General features: G+C 29.7%; 1 protein-coding gene and 1 long non-coding RNA gene across 5 annotated transcripts; one reads left to right on the forward strand and one right to left on the reverse strand.

Moving 5' to 3' along the window:
- The first annotated feature begins 4,808 nt into the window (after positions 1-4,808).
- LOC107006008 (sulfate transporter 1.2-like) lies at positions 4,809-11,249 on the forward strand. Of its 4 annotated transcripts, none has more exons than XM_015204642.2 (14): positions 4,809-5,062; positions 7,510-7,863; positions 8,055-8,103; positions 8,186-8,393; positions 8,650-8,824; positions 8,904-8,969; positions 9,053-9,166; positions 9,265-9,381; positions 9,457-9,583; positions 9,696-9,982; positions 10,061-10,251; positions 10,347-10,432; positions 10,517-10,593; positions 10,723-11,249. In XM_015204642.2, the coding sequence occupies exons 2-14, from the start codon at positions 7,534-7,536 to the stop codon at positions 10,864-10,866; spliced, it is 1,971 nt and encodes a 656-aa protein (XP_015060128.1). In that variant the 5' UTR covers positions 4,809-5,062; positions 7,510-7,533; the 3' UTR covers positions 10,867-11,249. The 4 variants fall into 4 exon arrangements, with proteins under 4 accessions (XP_015060128.1, XP_027769540.1, XP_027769538.1 ...); XM_027913737.1 differs by lacking the exon at positions 4,809-5,062 and adding an exon at positions 6,715-7,007; XM_027913738.1 differs by lacking the exon at positions 4,809-5,062 and adding an exon at positions 7,014-7,126.
- On the reverse strand, positions 9,540-10,853 carry LOC107006070. Its single transcript, XR_001454965.2, has 2 exons — positions 10,712-10,853; positions 9,540-10,572 (listed from the first exon to the last, which is right to left on the reverse strand). It is a non-coding gene; the product is annotated as an uncharacterized LOC107006070 (long non-coding RNA).
- Positions 11,250-12,032: the final 783 nt, after the last annotated feature.

Below are 12,032 nucleotides of genomic sequence, written 5' to 3' on the forward strand. Positions count from 1 at the left end.
TATATATATATATATAATCCATTTAAATTGCACTCGGAGAGTTTTCTTATAAAAAAAACTCAATGATGACATAATTATATATATTTATAAATATTTCACGTTTTATGTAACAAACTGAATATAAAGAGCTCACAAAATTTCGTATACATAATTTCAATGACATAGACAAAGTATTGGCTCATATTAACTGACAATCTAAAAATGCCAAATAAAAATCAAATGTCAGTAAGATTTTATGTTATCATTTATTGCAACACATGTTTTATTTTATAAATTAGAACTTTCAAAAAGATTCAAATTACCATAATTGTATTTTTTTTCATACGCATCCAAATATTTTAGATAATAGAACAAAAAGTAAGAGAAACTCATTGTCGAGTTTCTGACATTTGGACGAAAGAATGGAGCTAGTAAGAACTAGTTGGAAGAAGAAAAATATTACTCCCCCATCTTAATTACAACACTTTTGGAATTTATTTTCTAAAATAAATCTTAAATATTTGTATGACTATAAATTATTTCATTAAGATAAAATAATAATTTATAGTCTAAAATAAATCTTAAATATTTGTGCGATTATAAATTATTTCATTTACGTAAAAATAATAATTTAAAATTTAGTTATTTTTAATAATAAAAAGCTAACATTTTTTAAAATAGACTAAAACGAAAAATATGTCACATAAATTCATGCTTAAAATAAAAAGGAAGAAAAAAAATGAATAAAATTACAACAAAAATGTCAGCAAATTTACGTCTATATAACATAAAAATGTAAAAAAGGATACTTTGTAGAGGTTATTTATGGGGCTACTAATATGGAAATGCAGCAGTAAGTTGAAGTTCAAAACTTGACCTTTCACCACTAGCAACAGTCATCTACTTGTTGTTGGGGGTGACAAATAATATATATATATATATATATATATATACGAAGTTTCAATCGAGTTCGTGGCACCCTCTCCTTAACACATAGATCCGCCCCTGGTCTTAATGATACCAATACAAAATATGATGTTAATTTAGTATCAGTTAAGCGAAATTAGCTGGAGGTATATATAGTTGTGATTATTTTTTATTTTTATGAAGTATTTGCTTAGTTTCCCCATATTAACAAGCTCGTTTAACTCATTATCATTACGTTATTGTCCTTCACACACTTTTTTTTTCATTTTACTATTGAATTACAAATATATTCTGATACTAATTGATTGATGATGTGACCCTTCTATAATAGATGTTTTATTATTTGTTGTTACATGTTCTATGGAACCAATATATCTGTTAGGTTGTGGAGCCTGATTAATATATATAATTGTTTAGGCTGTACTATTTATTCTCCATAATCAAAAATACTCTGATTTATTAATATCTATATTCCACCGCCGTGGAAGTTTACTCACGGGGTGTTACCACGAAATATTGGTTTCTGTCTTTCTCTCTCTAGATCTCTCATCTAATTCTCTCTAAAGTTCCTGTGTTCTTTATTCATCAAGTGTGTGTGTGGATTCGATCCTAACAACATCGACCTTGACAAAGAATCAATTGATATTTTCAATTTAACACCAATCAACCTTGAGCTTAGTGATATAATAATGGTTATGTATCATTATATTTCAGTGTATTATACTTGTATATCATAAGATATAAGTGTGATACACTAAAAATACAATGACATACAAGTGTATATTGTATGTATCTTCAATGTCAAACAATTGTTTGTTGTACGTATATATGTTTAAATCCCCGTATTTTTGTATTTTTGTGTTCGTTGTATCCGTTGTACTACCAGATACATTTAATACATGTTATATTCATTGCACGAATAGATACAGTTGATGCAAATTATATTTATTACGCAAACGAATATATTTGATCACAAATAATATATTTTTTTAAAAAAATACCTATGAGTTGGTAACGGTTTTAAAGTCAGCTTACTATTTATTGACATTAAATTTGCGGTCTTACTGTTCCAACCAAAAGTTTACACCACTTAAATTCAGTCTACCAACTCCTATCCATAATAAGTGATATATTTTTATTTCTGGCAAATAATTTTTAAAAATAAATAATTCCTCCTTTGTGTTTATTTATTTCATAATTAATTGTTTTTTATTATTAAAAATAATAAATGAGGTGTATATTTTACTATAAATTAATGTTTCTAAAAAAGACTCAACATCGTCAAACATAATAATTAATATATACTTTTTCGTTTTAATTTGTCTGTTTGACTTTGAATAGTTACGAAGTTTAAAACATTTAAGAAGATTTTTGAGTTTTGTAATTTTAAACTAGAGATATGTAGAATGTACTAAAATGTTATTTGATTTTGTGATTTTAAATATATCACATGAAAAATTATAATTAAAGAATATCAAGAAAAAAAAAGAAGAAAACACTTTCTTGAAAATAGACTAAAAAGAAAAATAAATTAAAACAAAAAAATAGTTTTTTTTTTAAAATTACTCCACTTGTTTTTTTCTATATTTTGTATCTTAATTTGATTAGACATGAAATTTAAGAAGATAAGAAGATGCTTAAATTAAGTGGTGCACGTACAAATATAAAAGAATATTCTTTTCATTAAATTGTATGATTTTAAACATGTCACTCCATCCTTATAATATAAGTATTATTAAGGATAAAATGAAAATATTAGCATTAAAAATTTACTAAATATAAAAATATATCATTTTAAAATAAAACGTAAGAAAATAAATTAGAACGGTATGTGATACTATTACTATTTGGGGAGAGTCAAATGAGTTTTCCTTGACCATGTTTTCTTTTTAAATATATTTAATTGTTAATCATTTTTTACTTATAATATTTTTATATATTTCTAAATGTGTAAATACTATACAAAACATAGACAATCTATGTTCAAATAATCAAATTCACACGAAAAGAATTTTCATTTCGAATTTTTGAGGTGTTTCACACCTTTTAAGAAAAAAATGATTAAGGGCCCGTTTGGATGGGCTTAATAAAAGCAGCTTTAAAAAAGTACTTTTGAAAGTGCTGAAACTTATTTTTAAAATAAGCAGTTATGCGTTTGGATAAAAGTGCTGAAGTTGCTATGCCGAACGTGAAAAGGGAAAAATGGAAGAAAGAGATGTTAGGGTTATGTGAATAATTTTGAGATTGTATAAAAATATTAAGGGTAAAAAGATAAAAATGTGGTCAACTTAAAACAGCTTATAAGCTAAAAAAAAAAGCACCCCTACCCCAGCTTTTAACTTTTGGCTTAAAATAAGTTTTTTTTAACTTAAAATAAGTTATTTTGAGTATTACCAAACAGCTAAATAAGTCAAAAATCAGCTTTTAAGTCAGTTTGACCAGCTTTTAAGCTGAACCAAACAGGCTCGAAGACAAAAATGAGGCATAATTTTTCATTTTATACTCTTATTAATTATTACTATCAAATTTATGATTAAAATAACTAAATATTAATTAATAACTAATTTCAATACTAACTTATGAAGGGTAAAATTGAAAAAACATTTTAAGTCTTAAAAATTGAACAATTAAGTTAATTTAAAAAATGAAAAAATATTTCAAAAAATTCAATTAATTTGAAATGGAGAAAGTAAATAATTGGACTCTCATATTCTGAATTATGACACATAAAATGAAACAAAAGGCACGAGCGACCTTACGAAAAATATAAAGTTTTTCAAATATATTTAATTGTTAATTATTTTGACTTATAATGTTTTATATATTTTCTATATATGTAAATGTAAGTACTATACAAAACATAGAGAATCTATGTTTTAAATAATCAAATCCACACACCCAAAAAAAAGACTAAATCATTTGACTCTCATATTCAATGATCTTTTTTATGATAATTAAAAAAAATAGAACATAGAGAATTTTAAAATTCATTTGAATTGACATATTTTTATATTTTTACTTAAAATAAGTACTTAAAATTACTTTTATCCAAACACTATTAAATATTAAAAAGTGATTTTTAACTTTAAAATACCTAAAATAAATCTAACATAAATATTTTTAGCTTTTTGACTATTATTAATTCAACATCTTTTTTTTTTCTAAGGAGACTTTTGCCTCAAATATAGTGGCAAGACCCTGAAGTCTAGATCACCATAGACTTTTCAAACATTAATTAGACTTTTCTTCAAATAAAAACAAGGTTGTTTTTTTTAACTTTTGTGAACCTAGACCATATTATGTCATTATTCAAACAACCTCAATACCCCATATTATTTGGAACTTAATTAAAACCTCAAATTAAGACTACTGACTTTATAATCTATTTGTCTGGTTTTGACTTAATATAAAATTTTAAAAAATAAAAAATGATATTTAAACTAAAAATACACAAAATATATTAAACTGATATTGAAATTAAAAAATTGACTTTATAATTTATTTGTCTGGTTATAATTTAATATAAAATTTTAAAAAATAAAAAATGACTTTTAAATCATGTATTTAAACTAAAGATACACAAAATATATTAAACTGATGTTGAAATTAAAAAATTGACTTTATAATTTATTTATCTGATTTTGACTTAATATAAAATTTTAAAAAATAAAAAATGACTTTTAAATCATGTATTTAAACTAAAGATACACAAAATATATTAAACTGTTGTTAAAATTAAAAAATTATCAAAAAAAAGGAGAGTATTAATTAATTTGTGGAATTTAGTGTCTTTGTTTTTTTTTTCCCCCTCATATTCACACTTGTGAAAAAATAATTAATGGTACTTTTCCCCTTTTTTTTACAAACTATAATAATAAAATCTTCTCATATCTTCATATTTTAATACTCTAAATAACTATCAGTCTCTCATTGTGCCTTTTTCACTCCACTTTTTTTTTTCTCTAAATTTTCTTATAACCAAACAAATCATTACAAGTTTGAGGTTTTTTTCTTTTGAGGAATCTTATAATTTGCCCTTTTTTTTTTTTTCTATTTTCCTTTTTGATATGATTAGAGAAAAAGATTGTTTTTCAGTGGTGTTAGATTCATTGAACCAGGACAGCATTTGGTTACTTGCATCTTGTTCCTCTAAAAGGTTTGTATTTTTTTTTTCTAAAAAATTAAAATTTAGAACAAGTGGTATTTTTTATTTTTTAATTTGGACCATAGAGTGTGCATATCTTGCTTTTATGTTGTGTTTGCCTTTTTAAAATACTGTTTGTCTCAACATTTTTGGAATGCATTTTACTTTTTGAAAAAATCGCGATTTAGAATTTTAAGTTTATGAAATTTTCTGCTAGATGTATGGTTTAGTGTTAGAGTGCATTATGTGATATATGTTGGTTAGACGCACGACATTGATTTGAATTACGTGTTAGATAAAATGTTGGGTGTTTAAGTGAAGAAACACAGAAATACGAGCTCGTTATTCATGGAGTTTCGAACCATGAGCCATTGACCCTTTCGAGATTTCTCTGCTAGAAAAAAGTGTTTTTTTTGTGATAATACGTGTCATTTGATATTTTTATGATTCTAATATATGTTATTTACTTTTCTTTTCTAGCCAACTAAGTATTTAGTTTTCTCGAAAATGAAGGATATTTTTTTATATTTAGAAGTAATTATCATTAATATCTTGTTTCATTGTAGACTGTTCATTTCAAAAATATTTATGTTCTTTTTTTTTTTAATTTCATGCTTATTTTAATGTATTACATGAATTGAGACAGATGAAGTGTTTTATTAATATATTATAGGACACATGCCTCTTAAAAGTTTCAATAAAGTAGATAATATCAATAAATTATCATGACTTTCAATTTTTTAATGTCGATATTACCATTTACGTGTTTCATTAGTTTTGATCTTTTTTTATAGAAAAAATATCACACATTAAGTTTACCTTTATGAAGTTCTTTAAATATAATAATTAATTATATATCGTACCTAAAGATAATTAAGTAGGTAGAAAAAATTCATTTCTTTAATTTATAGGTACTAATTTGGTCCACTATCAATGGTTTTTAAATAAGGCGTATGAAAGTTGGATTTTGTTAGTTCTAAAATTGGAATAATAAATTTGTATTATTATTTGTTCATTCGTTGAGATGATTTGGTTGGTTTAAAGGTTAATTATCCATATGGATGATCCGAGATCACTTTTCCTCAATGCCTTTTGCGTTTTTACATTTCCAGTGTGATTTGTAAGCTATTACACAGTCAGGTGTTTTATCTGTGTGGGTTTTCTTAAGGTTCCAAAAAAAAAAGAACTTTGCTTGAAATCATATAAAAAATGTTCTAAGTACAAGTACAGCGCTTAATATTCTTTATTACTATTAAACATCTTAATAGTGGAACTACTTTCGTATATGTTTTATTAAATAGCTAAAGAGAATGAGTCATGATCATGGAACTATTCAGTGTCGGATTCAGAATTTAAATGTTATGAATGCTGTGAGCTCGTAGTTGAGAGAATGAGTTTTGAAATGTATATGTTACTCCTAAGTTATTATCAAACAAGATATTTTATCTTTACTATATGCTTACATTAGAATAAATTCATCAAAACAGAACAAAATTCAAGCATCAAACAAACATAAAGCCTTTTTTCACTTGTTGTATGTTGAACAGATAGGTTGAACAGAGTATCATGTTCTGTTTAATGAATTCGAGGTTATTCTAGATTTCGTCCTAGTGAACTTTAGTTGTCAATTGTTCAATCTTGTCATATTATATGTATTCAAATTATAGAGGTCGTTAACATTTCATGCTTACTTTGTGTAAATCAATGGTTATCGACCATCCATATGTCATTTAGACAGAATATAAAATTGTTCTGTAGTTTCTAATACTAGTATGTGTTAGGCAAATGCTTACTTTTTTAGCACACCACTAATAGTGTTGTAGAGTTAAAACTCTAACTTGTAATTCTCTAGTTATCTATCTATATAAAGGACAAGCAAGAACTTTCTAATGTAGTGCAAAGTTCAGTAAGTTTTGGAACTAAAAGACTCCCTCTGAGCTCGTCGAATTTTGAAAGGGTTGGTGTAACTTCTTGTTTTATCACATGGTTTTACATCTAATAGAAGTTGATCTAATATCTTGATTGAGGACACGACCTTAGATAAGAGTGTATGGAGGTCGTGGATCAGGGTAAAAGGTTAGTAGATAGTCGAGTGTTGTCTTGTTTTTTTCGATAGGATAGAGGTTGGTGGTAGTCTAGAGCACCGTGTCTGTTGTGGGTAGTATTAGCCTTAATGTAGTTTCTGGCTTTTGGTATATGTTATCGTTCTATGTTTAGGTGATCGCACTATGTTGTTGATGTTTCTTCACTGTCGTTTTTCCTTTCCATTTCTACTTTGATTTGCTTCACTTTAAGTTGAGGGTTTTCCGGAAACAATCTCTATACCTCCACGAGGTATGAGTAAGGTCTGCATATCCTGTACATATGGTGGTGTTGATTTGGCTGCGATAACTAGCTTGAATGAAACTTAAGTATTTCGTATGGTGATATAACTCAACTGTATTTCCTTTGGATTACAGGTGAATTAGGTGTTTTTTTCTAGCATGGCTAATTCTAATGGTGACGCAGAAGAAAAAAAGGAGATGGATATAAGGAGTTTCTCTTCGTCACAACACAACCAAACACCCTATATTCACAAGGTTGGAGTCCCTCCAAAACAGGGCATATTCAAAGAGTTTAAGACTACTGTGAAGGAAACTTTCTTCGCAGATGATCCATTACGCTCTTTCAAGGATCAACCGAGGTCTAGGAAGCTTGTACTTGGTTTACAGGCCATATTTCCGATACTAGATTGGGGTAGAAGCTATAACTTAAGAAAATTCAGAGGTGATCTTATCTCTGGTCTAACCATTGCAAGCCTTTGTATTCCTCAGGTAAAGAGTGTTCCTGGACTATGTTGCTCGGATCCTCCGAAAATGCATAACTTGTAAAGGACACGACACACACCTGATGACATTTTCGAAGGATCTGAGAAACATAGTCCCGAAGGATTCGTATTAATGAAATCAGTATTGTTTAGGATCTTTACAGAACTCTTATAAAAAGCTTTCAACTGGTATGACAGGACATTGGCTACTCAAAGCTTGCAAATTTAGATCCTCAGTATGGATTATGTAAGTGTTCCTCATTAACTTTATTTTTGTTAATAATCGCGAAAAGTCCTTTTTCATTCTTCTCTTTTGTTTGAAATTTCAGACTCCAGCTTTGTTCCACCTCTAGTTTACGCCTTCATGGGCAGTTCAAGAGATATAGCCATAGGGCCTGTGGCTGTTGTCTCACTCTTGCTAGGAACTCTGCTCCGTAATGAAATTGATCCGAGTAAACATCCAGCCGAGTATCTGAGGCTTGCTTTCACAGCAACCTTTTTCGCTGGCATTACTCAGGCTACTCTTGGGATCCTAAGGTGATTAATACATTTTAAGTATCGAGTTGTATATATAGTCAGACCTCTCTATAACAACATTTCACTGTAACGACCACGTTTTCTTTGTAACCACTTTTTCATATTACGATATATCATATCTTCTCTATAACAGTCATTTTGCTCTAGCAGATGAATAACATTCAGAAAAACGACATTGTTAAAGAGAGGTTTTACTGTATTTGTTCTTTGTTTCCTTCTCTTTCTGACTTGCCCTCCCACGTTGTTTTCTTGGCAGATTGGGATTCTTGATAGACTTTCTATCTCATGCTGCTGTTGTTGGATTCATGGGTGGTGCTGCCATCACAATTGCCCTTCAGCAACTTAAAGGTTTTTTGGGCATTAAGAAGTTTACGAAGAAAACAGATATCATTTCTGTGATGAAGTCAGTGTTTCATTCAGTCGAACATGAAGTAAGTTTTCTTGTCACTCGAGAGCATCCTGCGTAAGATGTCTTTTATGTATAACTTGAAATTTCGCAACAACTTGCAGTGGAATTGGCAGACAATACTCATCGGAGCAACCTTTTTAACTTTCCTTTTGTTCGCGAAGTACATTGTAAGTATCTTGAGCTCTATTGACTAAATTTTGAAAGCATTTGGTGGCGGTTTACTCGATTCTAAGATATATTTGGCAACCAGGGAAAGAAGAATAAAAAGCTGTTTTGGGTACCTGCAATTGCTCCTTTGATTTCTGTCATTCTTTCGACTTTTTTTGTCTACATTACTCATGCTGATAAGAGGGGAGTTGCCATAGTAAGTTCTTGTGTTAGATTTTTCCTGTTTTCGCTCAATTCCATCATTGGATACAATGATGATCTCTTTTTAAACGACTTATATAACGATCTTACCAGGTAGGACGCATAGAGAAGGGAATCAATCCTCCATCTGTCGATAAAATATATTTCAGTGGTGACTATCTCATGAAAGGGATTAGGACTGGTATTGTAGCTGGAATGATTGCATTGACGGTAAGTCAAATCTTGAATGAAATGTTGAAGAAGGAACATTTTCACATTTCTGTACTAAATGTATGATCTTCTTAGGAAGCTGTTGCAATCGGAAGAACATTTGCTTCAATGAAGGACTACCAATTGGACGGAAACAAAGAGATGGTGGCACTTGGAGCTATGAACATCGTTGGCTCGATGACATCCTGTTATGTAGCTACAGGTAAAACAAATCAACAAGCAAACGCAGTATGATCAGTAATGATACAATGTGTTTTCAACTTTCATCACATTAATTGGTTTGTCTAACTAGTTGATCGATTCACTTCTTGCAGGTTCCTTTTCTCGATCAGCAGTAAACTACATGGCTGGCTGCCAGACCGCATTTTCCAACATTGTCATGTCTGTTGTCGTGTTCCTAACTTTGGAGTTCATAACACCTCTTTTCAAGTTTACTCCGAATGCTATCCTAGCTGCTATCATCATCTCAGCTGTACTCGGCTTAATTGACTATGAAGCAGCAATTTTGATCTGGAAGATCGATAAATTTGACTTTGTTGCTTGCATCGGAGCATTTTTTGGCGTGGTCTTTGCTTCTGTTGAGATTGGTCTTTTGATCGCGGTAAGTCCATACAGAAAAACTCAACAATCTCATCATTCAGTAATAAGATCTGATAGTTAGTTTCATTTTTATCCAAAGGTAACAATATCATTTGCTAAGATTCTCCTCCAAGTCACGAGGCCACGAACAGCTACTCTAGGCAGGATACCGCGGACAAATGTATATAGAAACACTCAACAATACCCCGAGGCAACCAAAGTTCCTGGTGTAGTGATAGTTAGAGTTGATTCTGCTATATACTTTTCAAACTCTAACTATATAAAGGAAAGGTAAAACGACATTTCTTCCCCTTTCCTCCCTTCCTTTCGTATCTTTAGTACTACGAAAAAACTGAACTTAACAAACTAATCAACGCGTTCTTCAGGATACTGAGATGGCTGATGGATGAGGAAGAACAACGAAAAGCAACTAGTGATCCTAAAATTCAGTTCTTGATCGTTGAGATGTCACGTAAGTAGAGATAAAAAGTATGTTATCTTACTCTGAGATGATATATTGATCGATCCATCCTTCGTTTTCTTTTTCTCCTTGTAGCTGTTACTGATATTGACACCAGTGGTATCCATGCCTTGGAAGAGTTGCATAGAAGCCTAATAAAGAGAAATGTTCAGGTAAATCATCTTTTACATATGTGAAAAACTACGAAAATTTCAACTTAACATGTCTGTAACACGTCAAGTTTAAATTCTGGATCTGCCTCTGTAATACATATATGACTCGGAATCTTACCTTCGTTACAGCTTGTTCTGTCGAACCCCGGGAGAGTAGTGATTGACAAGCTACATGCATCCAAATTTCCAGATCAAATTGGTGAGGACAAGATATTTCTCACAGTTGCTGATGCTGTGCTAACATGTTCATTAAAATTGCCTGAAGAAGTTTAATATTGTGAACAGAAAAAGACCAAGGGGGGAAAAGATATCATCTAAAAAGTATACAAAAAAGGAGTTGGATTCAATTTTTAGTGAATTGTGGGATCCTCAAAAAAAGTGATTTAGACATTTTATCCAAAAAAAAAAAAAGATAAAGATAGTGGCCCTTTGGTTCTTAGCCAAATTGTCATAAAGTATTCTTGATTGGTTAAAAGTTAGTGTAGTTAAAATATAGTCTCTTTTACAAGTGTTCCCCTTTGTCTTTTCTTGTTTTTGTTAAGAGGCTATTAATTATGTATTACTAAACAAGACCTATGTAAACTAGTTTAAGATGGTTTTGTTAACCATGGTAACAAAAGATTATAGTGTTAACGTGAGATGTTTTATGTACTGAACTGCATTTTTGCTTTTTTTTAATATATCCTTTCTTTAAATATATAACAAATAGTATCTTCATATGTGATTCTTTTGTAGGTTTTAGCCGTTAAGCGGCTAAGATCGTTGGTGTTTAAATGTGATTAAATGAAATTTCTAAGATTTCAGAGTTTAACCATTAAAGACCATCAATTTGAGGGGCAAAAATTTAAAGACCGCCTTAAAATACGTGAAATTTGTGCAAAACCTCGATTGACAACTCCGTGAAAATTACTCTCTTTGTTTCTAATTACTTGTTCATTTTTGAGTTGGCACATTTGTAAAGAAAATTGACATAATGAATTTACCATTTTACCTCTATTAATTATGAGGTGGATGAATTAAAAACTTAAGATTTTTAAAAGTTCTACCTTTTTTAAAGTAATTAATTGAGGGTATAATAGGTAACATTTTTTTATTTGTCAAAATGAACAAGCAATTATGAACAACTAAAAAAGAAAAAATCAACAAGTAATTAAAAATAGCGGGAGTACTAAGACCAAAACTTCTTGTTTTGACATCACTTAAAGAATGTCTTTAATTCAATCTGCACTCAATGGTCTTTGACTTCGACAGCAACATGTCCAGCGTAATTCAAATTTCAATTTGAAAAGAACAGAGTATATGCAGACCTTACCCCTACTTTGGAAGCAAAAGAGGTTGTTTTCGAAAGACACTCGATTTTAACTTCATGCACCAACATAGACATAAATATATTTTGAGGCATTGACCAAAGTTCTATCAAGACCTGGCAGTCTTGCTAC

Source organism: Solanum pennellii, chromosome 12 (genome assembly GCF_001406875.1).
Source record: "Solanum pennellii chromosome 12, SPENNV200".
NCBI lineage: Eukaryota > Viridiplantae > Streptophyta > Magnoliopsida > Solanales > Solanaceae > Solanum > Solanum pennellii.

What these genes read in the sequence shown, in the direction of transcription:
- LOC107006008 (XM_015204642.2), top strand. Translation starts at nt 7,534, where the DNA reads ATGGCTAATTCTAATGGTGACGCAGAAGAAAAAAAGGAGATGGATATA. An exon ending in TCTAACTATATAAAGGAAAG is followed by an intron (nt 10,252 to 10,346) that starts GTAAAACGACAT and finishes CGCGTTCTTCAG; the next exon opens with GATACTGAGATGGCTGATGG. An exon ending in TAATAAAGAGAAATGTTCAG is followed by an intron (nt 10,594 to 10,722) that starts GTAAATCATCTT and finishes CCTTCGTTACAG; the next exon opens with CTTGTTCTGTCGAACCCCGG.